Genomic DNA, 18,208 nt, shown 5'->3' on the forward strand with positions numbered 1-18,208 from the left:
GCCCGGGACAGGGCCCGATAGAGAGCCGCGGCCAGAAGCGCTTCTCTGGGCGAGATCGTCAGGAGAGGCTCCTCAGGGGCGCTGTCGCGTGCAGTAAAGGGCAGTAAATAAAGTCTTTTGGGTCTTAAAAGCGCGTTTGCCCGCACGGCAGGGGGAGGGCGAGGGCGAGGTCGCGGCTTTCGCCGCCGCCGCTGAGGGGGAGCGGTGGGTGTCGGGTCCCCTGGCCCGGCGCGCGCGCGCAGCCCACGGGCAGCGTCCTGTGGTGATCCGGCGGGAACCTCAGGAAATGAAATGGTTCAGAAAGCAGCAGCTTAACTTACCGAATGGAAGAACCCGTTCTAAACAGTAGAGGTTTTTTTTTTTTTTATTGGCGGAGAGGCCAGGAAACCTGAAGATACACATAATTATAAAAATGCTGGTTGTTTGTTTGGGTTTTTTAAATAATTTTTCATAAGCAAATGCAAGCGGCATGTCCCCTATCTCAACACAAAACTTGGATTTTCCTTCTGTCACACATCTCCATAATTTCAAAACCCAATAAATCAACTGCCATAACAAGATCCTCCTTCTCTTAACATTTTTTAAAGTCTTAAAAAATCTTAAGCTGTTGCTTCGGTGTGGTCCCAATACAGGGAGCTGATGAACAAGACTTGAAAATAGTACAAAAGGTTCAAAGCACCATACGAGATTATTTTCTTTCCTAAATCCTTCAGCTTTGTAATAGTTTCAGCATGCCTGTTTTCAAAGTCTTTTCTGAAAATTACTTTCAAGTACAAGTTTAATATACAGTTGTAAAAGGGTTCTTCAGAGTAGAATGAAAGATCAGTTAGCCAGTTTTCAGTTTCAGAAATAACTTTAGTAAACCTCATAGCATTTGTGGAAGTTTAAGATTTGTATTTTTAAAATCTGTATCTCTTCTGTAGCTGTAGAATAAATGCTATTCCAAAATATTCTTTTTCAGCCTAAGGCCTCAGAAATAACTACTGCATTTACTTTCTCGAGGTAGAATAGAACAGAATAGTTCAGTTTGAAGGGAAGTACAGCGATCATCTAGTCCAACAGTATGTTTGTATAGCATAAAAGAAAAAAGTTATGCCTGCTGTATGACTTCACTCAAATGTAATTCAGACACTGTATTGCAAATTCTGGTTGAATACAGACGCCACAATTGTCAGTTAAGTCTCATATGTAAAATATAATTATGGGAAATGGAATCCTAAAAATTTACTTCCAAAACCAAGAGACTCCCACTTGATTCAAGGAGAACCTCTACTAATTTTCTGTAAGAGGTGGTTGGATCTTCAGCGTCGAACAACAAGTGAAGAACAGGATTTTCTGGTTCTGAGGTTTGAGTCAATTCCACTTTTTACAGATTATGCGATGCAATCGTCAAGAGAGAGTCCTTTTCCTGAGGTCGATGGGTGTGAGCCATCTGGCATACGTATTCACATGGATCTTCTCTAATATTCACTGGAACATAATTTTGGGTTTACAGTTAGCCTCAAAAATGAGGTCAGAATCAATCAGGGAACTGTATTAAATCAGTTAGGACACAAAGTGGCAAACTTCAGAGCTGTCAATAAAAAGAACTTACTTCAAGATAACAACTACTTGATCTAGATTTTCTTTTCTAAAATGAAATGAACTATGTACAGCTAATGAAATGCTATTGTGTAGACATAATAGTTGTAATCTAGTAAAAAAAGTTCCTGTAAAAGGTTTCAGTCCTTGATATACTTAAGGTTGATTTGAGAAGTTTGGTCCAATAATGAACAAAAGCAAACTGAAATGATAAAAGAAATATGCAGGAGGATGAGGGAAAGTATGTCCATGAAGATATGGGACAGGAAATTGAATGCAAGAGTTTTACAATTAAGATCAAATGCATGATTCATTAGCATTGAATGAATGGTAATTTAACTCCAGTCTCTTAGAAGAGCTGGTCAGAGCCATGTTCTTGACGGATGGCATACCTGCACCCAAATCATCATCACAGGAAGTCTCAGCAGAAAAATCAATGGCATAATGATAAAAAATATTCTTTTTAAAATCTGGTAAAGGTCCCTCTAGTGTATCACAGAAGAAAGGAAGGAGTTAGCCATTCGGTTTAAAGAAAAAGCATTCAATTTCTTTTTTAAACTGCAAAGATTATGCTTCGACTCTCAAGGCTGATAAAAAGAGATTAAAAACCTCCAAAGCATAGGTGTCTATATTTGTCTGAAACGTCAAGTCTCTGTAGGAATGCTACATTTAACATAATGTTTATTTTAGAAGATAAGGAGTTGTTTGATTTTATCAGTCAATTAGTATACGATCTGTAATTTCCTTTAACTGGCTTTCATCCCCGCATCTTGAATACCCAGAGGAAACTTCTTTTCTTCTGGAAGTAAGTCTTGAAGTAAATTGTCCTCATTTTCCACCAAGATCTGAATTTCAGTTTCTTTGTTCAAGGGGTTTTCTTCTTTTGAAAGGGGAATTTCTCCCCCTGTTGGGGAATAATAGGGAGTGTTTCCATAATCCGTGCTTGTTGAACTAGTCTTTTCTGGGAACTGGGAACTGCAATCTGGACTACATACTTTAACAATACAAGTCACATTCACTTGCGTTCCTCCATTACCAGAAAGTTCTGTCAAATAAACAGAAAACACGTTAAACATGGAAGAATGAAATCCAGAACAGGAAGGCTGGATTCTTCATCTAGTTCTTTGACTTAAAGTTAAAATAGACACTAAATATCTTCTTGCTTCACTTAATTTAGGTAAGCTGGTAGAGTTGGTTCTGTAACATTTTAGAGTTTTTCTGTTACCATAAAATGTGCAAGTCGTCCCAGGAATGACAAAGCCATAAAAATTCATTTAGAGCCCTGGATCACAGCCAACTCCCTTCCCCTCTGTTGCCATTTCAGGTGCTTTTGACAATGTTCATTTTTTTCCTGCTCCCTTTGGCTCTTTCTCCTACTCAGAGGTAGGTGACTGCCATCACACTGATCCCCTGGTCTGCAAATAACTTTTTCTCCATTGAGCACACTCTACTGTCTCATGCTGACGACTTGAAACAATTTTTCCTTTCAAAACTTACTCTCGCTGCTGAATACAGGTCTGATGTTTTATCCTGCCATTTAAACTTCTGCTAAAAAGACTCCTAAGTGATAATAAAATTTCAAGAGTTCTTACCTGAACTCGCAGAGTTGTGTCTGTCTCCACTGTGAAGCTTACAACCTTCTGCAGCTGAATGTTGCTGCTGAATTCCTTCTGTTTCTTTCTTTTCATTTTTCTTGTTATTTATTACACTGACTCTTGCAGATCCAGTTGGATTATTCAGGGAGCTGCTGCTGGACCCGGAAGTTTCCAAGAGATGCTGTTCCTCCTGTTCAGAACTGCTGGAGTTTTGTGATCCTGTATTTCTTACTTTTTTGTCACACTGCTTTTCTGTAGGGGAAAAAGGCTGCAACATTTGCAGAGAAATGCAAAATGTTAATCTTTTTAAAAAAACACTAACAAACTACTGGTCAGTACTTAGGCAGCTAAAGAAACCACTGATAATTGCCATTTTCTTAGTGATGACTGTAAGTAAAATTCACCCAGCTGGTGAATAGGCATTCAACAAAATGAACCTGTCTCCTGAAGACACATACAGCACTTCACTGATTACCTGGGGAACAAAGCCTCTAAAACCTGGTCTTCTCAACCACACCTGTGTTTTATTGGCAGTATAGCCTGGCATAAAGCAAGGGTGCAACAGTAGGTAGGTTATGTAAGGTACACCTTATACTCTAGCTTGGGGACACCCCGTTCTCACTCCAGTTGTCTTTCTGCTGTTCAGTTTTCTTCTACTTAAAATTAGGTAAGAGTGTGCGAATTCTACATAACTTTTAAAGAAATGGAAAGATGGAAACGAAGGAGTGACACTTACCGAATCTGCTTCTGTAGGCGGTGGAGAATATACGAGGGCTGCAAGTAAGGAAGGACAGTTCATTAGCACCCACAGTTGTTTCAGTTGCAAAAGTTGCTCTCTTAACTAGTCTGACTGATATCCTCTGGTCGAAATGTACATTTATTACCCACTGTTTGAAAATGTTGAAAGCTATATTGTATTAATTTTTTAAGGTGACTTAAATTTAGCCATCAAGCAAAGAGGACCCTTTGCATGAATTAATAATTTTTCTAGTATAGTATTACTGAGAAAGGTATTGATGACAATAAACTACAGTTGTGACTGTTTAATGATAACATTTGATAATGTCTAATATTTAAATGATGAAGTACAAAACATTTAACAAGCTCCAGTACAAGCACAACTGTCATACAGTTGTCCAACTGCACTAGGATGTTTTATGTTTAGACAATTATCTAAAATCTGAGGAACAGGAGAGATTTGAATGGGACATTTGCCTCACTGTATCCCTGTATTGAGATTAATTTCACTCTATATGATTTAATAAAGATACTTTTACTCTAAATATGTATGGAATTTGTGGAGTATTTTTTCAATTCTCCTTTTCTGCAGCTGCAAAGCTTATGTGATCAAGCTGATTTGCATGAGTTTTCTCTTAGTCTCTCTTCTGTTGACCTTTGAACCTTTTTACCAATTTCACCCCAATGTAACAGAGGAATGGTGTCTAAAGCTTCTCAGGGTTTCATGAAGCTTTAGGTTGTCCACTAGTGAGACAAATCTGTAAATCATGGCCTTGTCCCCTTGAAAAAAAAAAAGTAATTCAAACATTATTAGACAGCAAAGAATCTCCACGTTAGTGATACTTCATCCATATCCAGCCATGAGAAAAGCTTCAAAGAGAGCTAGCATCTTCTAAGACACTGACATCCGTCAACCACTAGGCTCAAATTAGTAGGAAATAAGGTTACACATTTTCCAATATTTACAGATCTGCTTGTTTTTACTTCATGAATCTTACCTTTTTTCTTGGAGACTAAGCAATACCCCAAAATAGCGATTATCAGGACCAATAACAATGGCCCTGCTACTGATCCTGAAAATACATAAAAAGATAAATTATTTAGCAGGTTGATCTGACAAAAGATCTAATTAGAAAGAAGTATTTTTGTAGTTTTTGACCATGGCTACAAAAGCTAAATCTACAAGTATCAGGTGTGTCTGACATTCACATTTGATGCCTCTGTTGTCGGATACCAAGGTCTCATTTCAGTCTCCACCACATCATAAAATGGCATTTTCCTGCCCTGAAAAGGGAGGACAGACTTTTGGCCTCAGTCACAAAAGGTGTCTCTCTAGGCTAGCAACAGTTTGTTAAATGCAAGGCCAGGCAGCCCAGAATGCCCCTAAACATATGTGCCTTCTGGATAGGCTGTGAACAGGAAAGAATACATCCACAGTTGTGAATGCTGTAAGGAATTCCTGCTCGGGAAAGGCTGCCAGAAGTCTCCAGAGACCTCACCAGGAGGTTTATAAAGTCAAGCTTGCCTCAGTCCAGAATCTAAGATACGACCTTTTCTACCAGCTCCTTCATAGTAGCAATTCTCAGGAACTGCCTTGTATAATCTAGTTTGAGGCTCTTTAGAAATATTTCCAGAATTACAAGGACTGTAGCATGCACTGGGGTAGCGTAGATGCATAGGTAAATACTACGCAACTCACTACAGGCAGCGCCATACTGAATTAATTTAGCTGTTCTGAGGTTCTGCTTGGGTACAGGTAATTGGTCTGGGAAAGAAACCGAGAACTAAACACAAACTTGCTTCCTAGCCAGACAAAAATGACTTGAAATGAGTTAATAGCTCACCGATGATGTGAGACATGTCAGGTGCAGAGTTTAAAATGACAGGTCGAGTTATTATTTCAGGTTTGTTGGAAGCCGAGCTTTGGGTTGGGAGCAGGTTCAAAATAGTGTGAGGTAGAACTGTGGGAACTGCTGTTCCTGAGTCACTGCAAACAGTGTCATTCACACTGTTTCCAGGAACAGCCACTGATTTACAACTGCAAGAAACAAAGAGAAGTTAGGATAGAAAGCAACCCTGTGTACAGCGAAGGTTGCTGTTAGACAGAAACACTGGCTTACACTGTGTGTGGTATACAGCTGGTATCGTAAGATTCCTCATGTGAAAAAGTGCCAGGAGGACAAGGTTTACATTCTGTATCTGTGCTATCTGTCCCTTTAAACAAATATAAAAACTCCAGTTAGTCATCTAGTGAGAAACAAGAATGAATAATCAAGGTCTGCGGTACAGATCCTGGAAGTGATACAGAAATGGTACACAAAATACAGTCTTTAACTATCACAGACGAGATTAATTTGAAACACCCAACCCAAACACAAATCAGAAGATTAATCAGCTGTTAGTTTGGTGCCCTTCATAGTCAGTCTTTTTCAAATACTGTAAAAACCCACCAAAAGGTTAAACCGTGGTACTGCAGACAGAGCTGAGCTTTTTCACCCGTCCCTGACAGGCTGACCACCTATTCCATTCTGTTAGGGTTATGTATCTTTTCAAATGATTCTTAATTTCTTAAAAATATTCAGTGTTTCCACCTCTTCAAATATTATTTATCATCTTGAGACAGCTACATTATGATTACATATCATAATTATCATGTTATCATTACATATCATTACATACATATACATTATCACTAGTGGTGAATTTCGTCATCTAATGAAGACAGATTAATTCTGCAACACAGCATAGAGTCTCCATTATTTACCATAACCAAAATGCAAGCTGAAGCTCCGCTTCAAGGACTTAAGCAGGAATTAAGTGCTCTTGAATCTGAGTCACTTGTATGGAAGAAATCACGTGGTAGACCAAAACAAAGGAAATTAAGTTGGATAGGGGAACTTTATGATATAGGATAGTAACAGATTGCAACATGGTGTCCCTTTGGATATGCCTCTTGAGAATACTGTTGCTCTACTTCCTGCCTACTTGCTAAGATAATACTTGCACTAAACGTGTAGCTGTAGGGAATACATAACTGTACGGAATTAAAAGACAATATTCCTGTAACTTACTGAGTTGGAGGCAGATTCAGAAGTATTTATGGACTATTAATGCAAAAAATAACCTTCTTCATACAGGAAAACTATTTTGTGTGTAGAGTGTTCAGAATTAAATTACCTCTTCTGGAAACTCGGTAACCTTTTCCACATTTTTTATGCACTTTACATATTTTGCAGTACTCGAATATTTTCGAAATGCAGAACTCATTGGGTGGGCAGCTACAGATTCTGTCCTGTGACTTAGTGCATGTTTGATTCTGCACAAATCCTGTTTTTAAAACAAGAATAAAGCAGTATGTCATTAGCAACATTCAAAATCACAGCCTGCAATGTTTCAAGTGATTGTGAGGTGATGTTCACATACCACAAACTGAAGACAATTTTGCAGGTTCTGGCTAGCATACCATAACGAAACAAATACCTTATATGCCCCAACATCTACATTTTCAGAAGAGTTTCCTCCTTCTCTCCAGGAAAGAAGTTTGCATCTGTAGAATTCACTCTTGAAACTCTATACCTGCAGTTGCATTGTATTGTATCGTAACCATAAATATGCACATTTGTGTTACCTGTACTCATCACTGCAGTATCTGGGGGCCGTACTAAGATTTGTAGTCTATGCAGATCATGCAACTGTATTGAAAATGATTGGAGACCTTACTACAGACATTTTCGTACTGTAATTAACCAGCTTTGCAGGATTATCTATTTAGACGAGACCAATGGTCCTTTGAACAACTTAGACTGTACCCTTAAAACTTACTTGCCAGTGAGTCAAGTAGATAATTTTCTACACCGGTTTCCTTTAGAAACGATGGGCAACAGTACGACTGAATTTGTTAATGCACATGATCTATTAGACCAACGTACAGACGTTGGTACAATGTGCTATATATACACTGTTAAGCTGCTTTAACGAACTGAACCAGTGTGCTCTCACTGATTATGCTCCTTTGCAAAAGAAATTAAAACAACATAGGAGTATCACAACTGGTGTTTGCTGTTGTCAGTTCAGCAGCCAAACCGAGGAATGACTGGATGCTGGAAATGTAATTATCCATTTACCCCTGTGCAAGTCAGGTCTTAAGCTCCCTTGGCTGGGGAGTATAAGCAGGAAGTTATTCTACTGATGACATCTGTACCTGTGATGTAGTGATGCAGTGCCTCAGTTTCCAAGAATATAGGATTGATGTCACATTTTTAGGGCTGAGAAAGAAAAAGGGGCAGGGCCCCCTGCAAGACTTTTCCCTTATTCTTTTCCCCAAATCTTTTGGGTACCAAAAGCATGAGAACAGGACTACACAAGTGATAGAAAAAACCTCCCAGTTTTCTTAGGAGAAAAGACTAGGTTAAACCAAGCCCAGTCATTGAACGGGCTGCTGAAGTCACAAATGCCTCTTTAACAATTCCAGCCTACCTTTCCTGCAGGGTGGTGAGCAGGCAAAGCACTGAGGAGACAGATTCCAGATTGCTGTATACGTGTTAGGTCTACAGGGACTGCACTTTGTGTCCACACCGTGACTGCAGCTCTCTGTCTTGTATTGACCTATTTCAAGAAAAAAGCCAAACAAAACAAACCAGAGAAAGCATCTCATTGGAAAAGATGACTAGGAATTGTTTAAGGTAAGTTTCATTCTTAGCTGTAGAAACCCCTTTCTTCACTGCCATTATAAGATTGGTAACGTATATCAAGCAAGTATTGATTTAGAGGAGGACTGCAGGGAAATTCTGATTTCTTTTATGCTATTCATGTTTGACCCATTTTCCTACATTCAGTTCAGTGAATTCCAGCCATGTTCAAAACAAGGAGGCCTCAGTCCTGAACAAAACCCCTCAGCATATACTTAGATGCAGCTACCACAGTACGTAAAACAAACTTTTTATCCTCATAGAAGCTGTGTGTTGTGGTGAAACATAGGATGGTGTTTCATGCTGAAAGTCAGGCACGTGCTAGAATGATGTGTCTGGGTGAGGCCCTTACTACCTTTACAAGCAGCAAGCAAAGAAAGCATAATGAAGTATTACCACAAACAGACCTGAATTAGAACTTCACCACTTGTCACTACTGAAGGCACATGAGCTCCCTCGTTTTCCTTCACCTCGTCAGCCAGCCCTAACATCCTCAGCCAGCCCTAACAGATCAAAGCAATGAGTTTCTGAAGCTAGTGCCATTCCAGACAAAATCAAAACCTATCAAGGGTAGTTTCTTCAACACTTCTCACCAAGTTCAGTGCAGTGGTGGCAATAAGTAAATACGAGCTCCCATATATCCATTTTGGAGAAAGGAAAACACCTCAGCTGCCATTTCCCCCTTGCTTGAAAGGAGTAAGAAGATAAAACTCAATGTCTCATATCCTGTACAGAAATATCCTGGAAAATACACTCAGAAAGCAGAAGTAACACTGAGAAAGACTTTGAAGCTGTTTGGAGAATCTCTGTTCTCCGAAAGAAGGGGCCCTGGAGATGAGCCATAGGAATTGTTTCCAAAGACTTTGTTTTTCCATGTACTTACTTGAACCTTAAAATTCTGCCTCCCACATCCCGCTAACGATTTAGGCTTCAATTGTTGATAAGTTATGGTTAAAAAAAAATCAAATTTATAATAACAAAAATAAAAACTTTAGACTTCCTACAACTTGTTGCCCAGAATTTGTTATTCTGAAAAATTTAAACTAAGGAGAAACAGACGGAACAGTACATAGCACAACAGAAAAAAGGTTTTACCTATGAATTATCATCTTTCATCTGTTGTGTTTTTAACAAAGGAAGCTTGACAGATCTATCTAGACATTTTCAGTTAATTCAAGCAACTGTGGCTGCTTCAGCATATACTGATTTCCTGCTTCAACTTCCGGATCTCTCTGACAGGAACTCAGCATTTATGGAGACAAATTTTGTTTGCTCAGCATGTAATGAAACAAATCGGCAGGTTTTTTGCTGTGTATAGCGTGATAGTATAATGACAACTTATTGCAAAAACTCTATTATTAAAATAGCCAAACAGCATTACTACTCCCCAAAAAACCTAAACCCACACACCCACCTTCCTTCAGTCAACAATGTTTGCGAACAAAAGATCACTAATAATTACCACTGTGTAAGACATGACACCTCAAAGCAGACAGTTTCTGTAGTCTTGTACCCAGTCTCTGACAGTGGTCTGCAGTGGCGGATTTACAGTAAAAGACAACAAAACTCCCTCAATGAGCAATTATAGATTAACCTGTCTGATGGAAAGCCCCTTATATAAGCGATATTATCAGAGTACAGAAACTAAGCTCTAGCTCATGCCCCGTTTTACAACATATTTGTTATTAGTGGGCTTGGGTCTGACGCGTTGTCTAATTTTTGTCATTGCATTAGTGAGCTGGTGCTCCCCCCAAAGTGTTGACTTAAAAATACTTTAATCAAAACACCATGCAAAGCTGAGCTTCCAAGAGCTCAGCAGCCCACCATCTGATCACCCTTTGTAACAGAATTCCAATTCTGATGGACAGTGTGTCTCTCTTGCAGCTATTTTTACGGTCACAGCACTTTATCGTCTTCCAGCTAGGAGGGCATGACAACAGCAAAAATCCAATGCTCTTCAGATGTATAAATAATCAAAACGTAATATGCTTATCTGAAAATTGACTGAATTTGGCTGTGTAAAGTAATAGTTTGCATTATAACTTACCTGGAGGGCACTTGCTGCAACATTTATTAAGTGCTTCTTCATAGAATTCAGTGCTGGGATCTTTGCATTGTGCAAGCTCTGGTGTATAAGGCAATGCATATTCCTAGGAGAAATTAAAGGAAGATCATGAGTCACAAGTCTATTCTGACCCTAGAATAGAGATTAAAAAGAGACAAACTCTTAAAGTTCAGTGCAATTATAACCACCTTCCTTTCCAAGATGGCCTGATGAAACAAAGCAGCAGATGCCAAAAAGCTGAAGGAGAATGCACACCTTATAAGCTACTTGAGACCACTTGGAGGTTCTTCTGTTTTTCAAAGATCTGCCACAATGACCAAAGTGATTTCTCCAGGTTTTATGTTCAAAAGAATGCAGTGGAATTATGGGATTAGCATCACACGAGGTCATTACTGCATCCCCTAAACCAAAGGGCTGACCACTGAGTCTCAGTTGCCATGATTCAAACAACCTCTGACAAAATGTCAGTGAAAACTGAATTCTTACCTTACTGAATTCTGTGGGTTTGAGAAGCATTTTCTGCAAAGTGGCTATGTTAAAAATGATACCTTCTTACTTAGTAAGTCTACTCCCTATACAGATTTAGAGCCCTATCTGAAAACTAGAAGATTGTCTTTGCTACATATCAATTCCCTCAGGCCCCTGAGCCAGTGGAAGAGGGAGCTGTGGGTCTAGCACTACTGCAACACTTGAAGGAATCTTTCTGTTTTCATCACTGGGCACAAAGGGGACCGGACACCGTGTTCCATTCTTGATTGCACTTATGTTCATTATGCCCTCAATTACACCCATGCAATATCCAGGCAAGATAACCCGTCCCGTCAGTCGAAGAACCTGTACTAATAGAACTGTTTCACCAAAGGAAAGGAAAGAGAGGCATCTATCATTTCAGACACTTTGTGATTCCTTTCTGAATGAGAAAGGCCTTGCTGTTTTGAGAACGACAAAACTGCACTGCTGCTTCTGAAAAGGAGCAACTGGCTACAAGACTTAAATAAAAATAAAAACCCTACCTCATATGGCAGTTTAAATGCATACGAAACAGTCATGAAATACAGTGTACCTAATTTTCAACTCATACCAATCAACACAGCTCAGCGATTTCAATGAACAAGTGGCAAAATATTTGAGGACCTGCCATCTGTTTTCAAAGGGAAAAAAATACTCACTCTAAAGAAAAAGGCTAATGTTAGGTAGTACAAGCGTAGGAGTTTCCTGCTAGATCAGAAAGATGTTGTTCAAAAAGTATGTGACAATGCTCAATTTTCTGCAGTCTGAAGAGATTGCTCCACGTACAATCTACACAAATTTAGAGAAGTACTTTAAAAGTATTATTAAAAAGAGAAATCAAAACAGGAACAAGCTCTTTGGAGGCCGGTAATGAGAATATCCTTCCTCCTTACTGAAAAAAGATGTTGATTATCTATTGTGTCTTCACATTACTGACAAAGTAGACTAACATTTCCCACTCTCAACAATTACTTACAGGGAACCCAACACTTTCTTATGCAGCTTATTGAAATATTTTCCATCTTATCTAGCTGTATATCAGAAACAGGATTTCACCCATCTCCTCAATGGTCAGTGTCAAAGAGAACCTATCCTGAGAATGTGAAGGCAAAGAAAGGCTGCCTTTAGTTTCAATAGGAAAAAAGAAAAAAGGAAAGCAAACTACTTAAGTGGAAGTTTCACCACTTCTATTTGAAACACTGTGAAAACTGGTAACACTGGCCAGACATCAGGACAATTCTGATCTCTTCTGATCAGTCAGTTGTTAACGACTCAGACCCAGGGAGACTGGGGATGGCTTTCACCCATACCAGCCCCACGCTCTCACAGCCAGATCAACAAGAAACAGTCAAGTTGCAAACCAAAGAACAAACTTGTAAAGATGCTTTTAACAGGCCAGAAACTGTGATGGGGTGGGGAAAAATGACACACACACACACACAAAAAAAATTCTCCTTCTTAAACAGTGGAGCAGGTGAAGTAAGAAACAACTGCCGAACACAAGTTGCAATTTTCAAATTCTGCTCTTTGTATTTTGATGAGAAGAAAGCCAGTTTTGCAGGAACTATGCTGCAGCCTCAAATATCTCCAAAATCTACTTTGGCCTCCATTTTTGCTTTCCAGTTAAGGTTTATTTGAAGGGGGCTTGCACAAGGATTGAAGACTTTGAAGCCAAACCGGGAGGCTGGCTTCAACATCATCAGTTTCATCATTATGAATGAGAATAATAACCACAATAATTCAACAAGAAGAACAAGGCTTTTCAATACCTCCTAGGTTCAGTAATAACTGTTAATGCTGGACTTGGTATTATACCCTCATAGGATGGGCAACGATAAAGCACACCATTTGCAAATGTCAGCTGACAGTAAAATCTGATGAAGAAGAAGAAAAGGGCTCTTCTTTCAAAAGTTTTTTTTAAGTTACTTTCTTGTTTATTAAAAGAAGAAAGATCAAGTGTTGTCATCACATTTTTTGTAGTCACTATGATCAACTTCAATAAAACAAGCACTTGAGAGACTTTTTAAAACGTTAAACTTCACTGCAAGAGCAGAGACAGAAAAAAAAAAAAAGGAGAAATATGATAAACCACATCACAAATTATCCTGCTGGTGAGGCTTCCTGGCAAAAAATGTTCTTATCTCATCATCTGCATTGTCTGTTGTAAATACTGCCCTGCAAGTTAAAGACACAGGAAAACCTGTTGGTTGATGGGTTCACATCTATTTCTCTTAAGTGTGCTTGAAAGGATACATCTACTGTCTGATACAATTTTATCTGATGAGCTGTGGCTCTCAACGACATACAATTGATAATTTCTTGCCAAGCATCCTCAAAGAACGTTATGGGAAACTAAAAGGGACTTGTAACTCACTTAGATACAATTTATATACACACATGAGCTCAGCTTTGTTTGCACTGGAAGGATGCCATTAATTTTAGCAGTTAGTTCCAATGTAAACTAGTTTAATCAAATCCGTCAAGGCCAGCAGTCGAATCTCCTGTTCTGTCAGAGGAAGCATAAGCCTCTTACTAGGTATGAAACTCCTGCATCTCTTGGCTACAAGAAGACCCCACTTTTTCTAGCTGTCTCACCAATTTTAAGGTCCGGAGCAGTACCATATTTGTATCTGGCATCCAGATCCATTGGCTACTCTGGGCTGAAAGACTGATGAATAGGGGCAAGATTCTATTCCACAATCTTTACATTTTGTTAATCTTTGTATCTCTTATAAGTCCTTATTTTCTCTTCTTTTACTGTGATTCAATGTTCTGTGAGCAGATTGTGTGAAGGAAAACTAACCCGATGCTGCACCTTTTGCGTTATAGCCTCAGAACTTCTCACATTAGGTAGTACTACCTAACGGCAGCAGACTTTTAAGACATTTACATGGACAGAATTAAGACTTTGGAAGGCTTCATTTAATTTGACAGGTACAAGTAGCAGTAAAATGCTTCATCTATCTGGCAGCAGAGCCACACACATTATTAAAAATGAAATTTAGTCTAGCTCTATGCACATCAATCAAATTGAGCAATATATTTTGGCGCGGAAACGGCTAAACTATACTTGTCTTTGACTACACAACTCACTAGGGAGATTTTTGCAATGCCTTTGTATTAAGCAATAACTAAGAAGTTACACAGAAAAAGTCAGTGACTCAAGACTCTCTCCCCAGAGCCCCTGCATTGTTTGAATCATTTTCCCATCTGCACCACAGACTCCCAGTAGAAAGGTGAAGGTAGAAAGGTGTCACTGGAGAGCAGTGGGCTAACAGCAGCCTCCATACCAACTGAGAGGTTAGCACACAGACTCCTCTAAATGCGTATGCACAAGCATGATTGTTTCCAAGATTCCTTATATCCTACTCACTGGAAGATAAAACTAGTGGAGGATGTGCCTGTGTCTCATGATTTCAGGTGTACACTGTCTCTGTGCTGTGTGGAGCAGCACTAGTGAAGGGAAAGGCCATCCACCGCGAGTCATACAGAGGCCACCCGCAACGGAGACTCTCGGGTCTGTGTCAGAGCTGAGCCTGAGTCATGAACTACAAAACAAGATTTGGATTCAGACTTCTTCAAAAATCAGAAGGGCTTGATCCAACGCACCAAGCTGGCTCTACCTATTGGCGAGGAAGTCCAGGTCTCGACTACCCACAGCACGTCACAATGTCACGCACTCCCTGTGTGCTGAATATTAATTACATAATTTCCTTTAATTCCTGCTTTACAGCTTGTTCCTGGATTCTTGGACTTCATGTGTAATTACAAGTTAAGTATCTTCAATAATAGAAATAAAACATGCTAATATAATGGATGAATATATACATATTAATCCATTCACACAACGTTCATTTTCACTCAAGGAGGCCATTTTAACAAAGATATTTAGGCATATGTTTTAATCCTAACTCACATGTCTACATTTTTATTGGTCTCCTTTTACATAGTTGCCTTCTTTGAACTCAAGCTGTCAAACAAAGCAGTCTGAACAGGAACTACATTTGGCATATAATGTTCTTTACGCATATGAAACCACAATGAAGTCACCAAGGTCTCTGACGTAAAAATCTGTTGCTATGGAAAGAACTTGAGGTAAAGAGATACCATTTGCTGAGCTACCAAACCTGCTAAAGACAGGAAAAAACAGAATTCTGTTTAAAATATTTAAACTGGTCATTTACAAAAATAATTCTGTTGAAGATTAGTTATCAAATAGTAAGTCTTACCAAAATCAGCTGGAGTTGTATCAGGGTGTCAGGCTGTACCAGCTATACTCAAACCATAAAGCTTCTTTTAAAGCTGCTTTCCTGCAAATATCTCTCTAAGATTACGGGTCCATTATGTGAATTGCCCTCCCAGCCTATATATTACCTTACTGCTGTAAAGCAGGAGTCCTTGCATAGCCACAGACAGATTTACAACTCCACGTTCCTCCTCCCTAGGAAAGCAGTACCTTTTTGCTTACTGTTAGGGATTCTACTCCATTGCCACTCACCACCATAATATGAAAATGTTTTCCCAGAATGAGATGGCAGAAGGCTGGGTAGAATATGGAAGCTATTCACAACATGAAAAAGTTACAGAAGCAAGTCAAAGTTTGTAGGAAGACATAGCATATTTTATCACATACATATTTGGAAAAACACACACATTTTCAGGCATACCAGCTCTTCTGTTTCAAAACTTCAGGCTTATGTATCAGAAAGTTGGTCTGTTTTCCCAAAGATCCACTAAATCAAGATCTGACACTTACAGTAACAGGCATTGTTACTGTAAGTTCTCATCAGGCTGATGTACTCATCAGCACTGTATGCACTCATCAGGCTGATGAGCCTTAAGATCTACCGTTTCCCTGTAGGAAGCAAAGATACTCAGGCAACCACGGGGTGAAAGCAAGAGGAATAAGAGAGTGGAGACCTGAGGGGCGGGAAGACAGGCTGTATCCTCATCCCTTGTCAGAGATGGGCAGGTGATGAGCAAGCTCCCAAGAAAGGATCCGCAAGTCAGGATTGGCCACGTTAGGACTGACCTTACGTGGAGAAATCCTAGAAGATGCACCTACAGGAGACAGGGTGATAGCTAACATTGAGAGCAGAGCAGGGAGGGAGAAGCTCTGTGAGCCCCAAGGGTAAAGATGGCAGATAAGAACCTTCCCAAGATGCCCCAGGTGTACCAGCCAAAAACACTGCCAGAGGGGATAACTGTCTTCTATCTAGGCCAAATGCCAGGATAGGCGTTTTTCTATTCTTTTGAAAAAAGTTATTTTCTTGGGATGGTGTTGCTTGTATCACAATGCTCTGTTAAGACTTTCAGTCATCATGAACTTTGATGCAACAACCACAAGTGTGTGTACGTACAACAGCAAAGCTGCAGGTCACCCTCAGCCCTTCTAGCTCTGACCATAAAAAAGCAGGGACATCTGAGCAGTCTGCTCAGTTTTATTTCAGGATTTTTGCCCAAGATCTCCTTTAGGCGCATCCTTTTACAGTCCTGAGTACGTGCATGGTTATCAACACACCTTCCGTGTACCAGCAGCGTTCCCCTAGAACCAGCCAGCAGCATCCAGAGGAAGACCTTCTCTGCTCACATCAGCAACTACACTGCAGAGCATGCTGCGCTGCTTTGCAAAGGACAGTTATTCAGGTTTGAGGCTACTGAGAAAGTTTCTGTTAAAAATATCTGGTGGCTGAGTTGTTCAAAATGGCAAAAATTATGTTCAGTTCCTGTGAGTTTCACAGGGACTGAGTCTAGGAGCTTTCAGATCATTTCAGCTGAATGAGAAAAAACAAGAAATAGTGTCGCTTAAGAACTATTGCTGTACTACCTTCTCTCCCTCAAAAATAAAATCAGTTTTCTTTAACTGATCATTTTTTAAAATTCATATAACAGGCAGGTTTTCTCCAGTGCTGTAGCAGATATGGTATTTCTGAAACTACTGGTTTTGGTTTTCTAACTTATATATGGACTTTTCTTTGGTTTGTCACAATGCAAAAAGTGATGCTGAAAGTTTCCTTCATGATTTCCATCATTATGTTTAGGTCATGTTTAGGGTGGGAGAAGAGTTAATTCCTTTCAAATCAGTGCCTTTTGTTCAGCAAGAAGCATGACCAAAATTTACACCTAAAATTTTGGTGATAAGGTCTGCTACAATTCTGAGACTCTCCCTTCTTTACCTGCTCTACCCCACCCACTCCAAGGTGTTCAGTAAATTGGGTTCAAAATACTATCACCTTACAAAATAGGGCTGAATTACAAATGAGTGAGAAGCAGTTAAAAGAATTAATTTAATATATTATAAATCCACTATATCACTCGGTACTTCTAAAAAGACCATTGTGTAATTCCAGATTCAAAATACATTCTGACATCCTCACCTGGTTTCACTGAACCTTTGGCTTATCAAGGCTAAATTAATATGATTAAATAAACATGTAAATAATACATGCATCCCATGAAAAAGCAATGACCTGGACATCTCAGCAGCATTTCTATATTTATCTTCACAATCCAGGACACTTTAAAATTAGATAGAAAAATGCTGTCAATATACCAGTACAGTATACACACGACCAAAGTCAAACAGATCCCGTCAAACTCTTTGTTTCAACAATTAAAAGCGTTCATTGCCAAACAGTGGTACAGCTGGATGTAAAAGCCAACAGTCACAGCTGCATCACATCAGGTCTAGATGTAAATTAAAGGGCTTTTCTATGTAAATAAGGAATAGTTTTAGGGATCCAACAGAGCACAACAAGCTCTTCCTGTTTAAACAACGGTGTAAAAATACGTACAGATTTACACTCTGCACTTGCCAGGACACTCGCAGTTTTTGCAAATATTCAAACAACCCTGAAAAATCAAACGATTAGTCACTGCTTTGGGAAGCCACGAAATAACAACGACAGAGCCAAAGGCGGCAGGACGGGCTTTAAAGAAGCCCAAGAGCGGGGTCTGAGGCTGCCGTAGAGATGCCAGGCTGCCGAGCTGGGTGCCCGAGGGAGACAGCTGAGGCTCAGCGCTGCTCCGCC

General features: G+C 39.5%; 1 protein-coding gene across 1 annotated transcript in view; it reads right to left on the reverse strand.

Moving 5' to 3' along the window:
* Positions 1-2,327: 2,327 nt before the first annotated feature.
* The window catches only part of TNFRSF1B (tumor necrosis factor receptor superfamily, member 1B), a 16,786-nt gene continuing 905 nt past the window's right edge, over positions 2,328-18,208 (reverse strand). The window contains exons 2-11 of the mRNA XM_009881085.1: positions 11,349-11,515; positions 10,650-10,752; positions 8,391-8,519; positions 7,092-7,241; positions 6,035-6,128; positions 5,759-5,952; positions 4,913-4,987; positions 3,913-3,950; positions 3,174-3,444; positions 2,328-2,626 (exon numbers count right to left, since the gene is read on the reverse strand). Of these exons, the coding sequence (XP_009879387.1) occupies positions 2,328-2,626; positions 3,174-3,444; positions 3,913-3,950; positions 4,913-4,987; positions 5,759-5,952; positions 6,035-6,128; positions 7,092-7,241; positions 8,391-8,519; positions 10,650-10,752; positions 11,349-11,515 (1,520 nt within the window). The remainder of the gene's footprint in view (positions 2,627-3,173; positions 3,445-3,912; positions 3,951-4,912; positions 4,988-5,758; positions 5,953-6,034; positions 6,129-7,091; positions 7,242-8,390; positions 8,520-10,649; positions 10,753-11,348; positions 11,516-18,208) is intronic.

The sequence above is a fragment of the Charadrius vociferus genome, unplaced genomic scaffold (genome assembly GCF_000708025.1).
Source record: "Charadrius vociferus isolate BGI_N301 unplaced genomic scaffold, ASM70802v2 scaffold663, whole genome shotgun sequence".
NCBI classification, from domain to species: Eukaryota; Metazoa; Chordata; class Aves; order Charadriiformes; family Charadriidae; genus Charadrius; species Charadrius vociferus.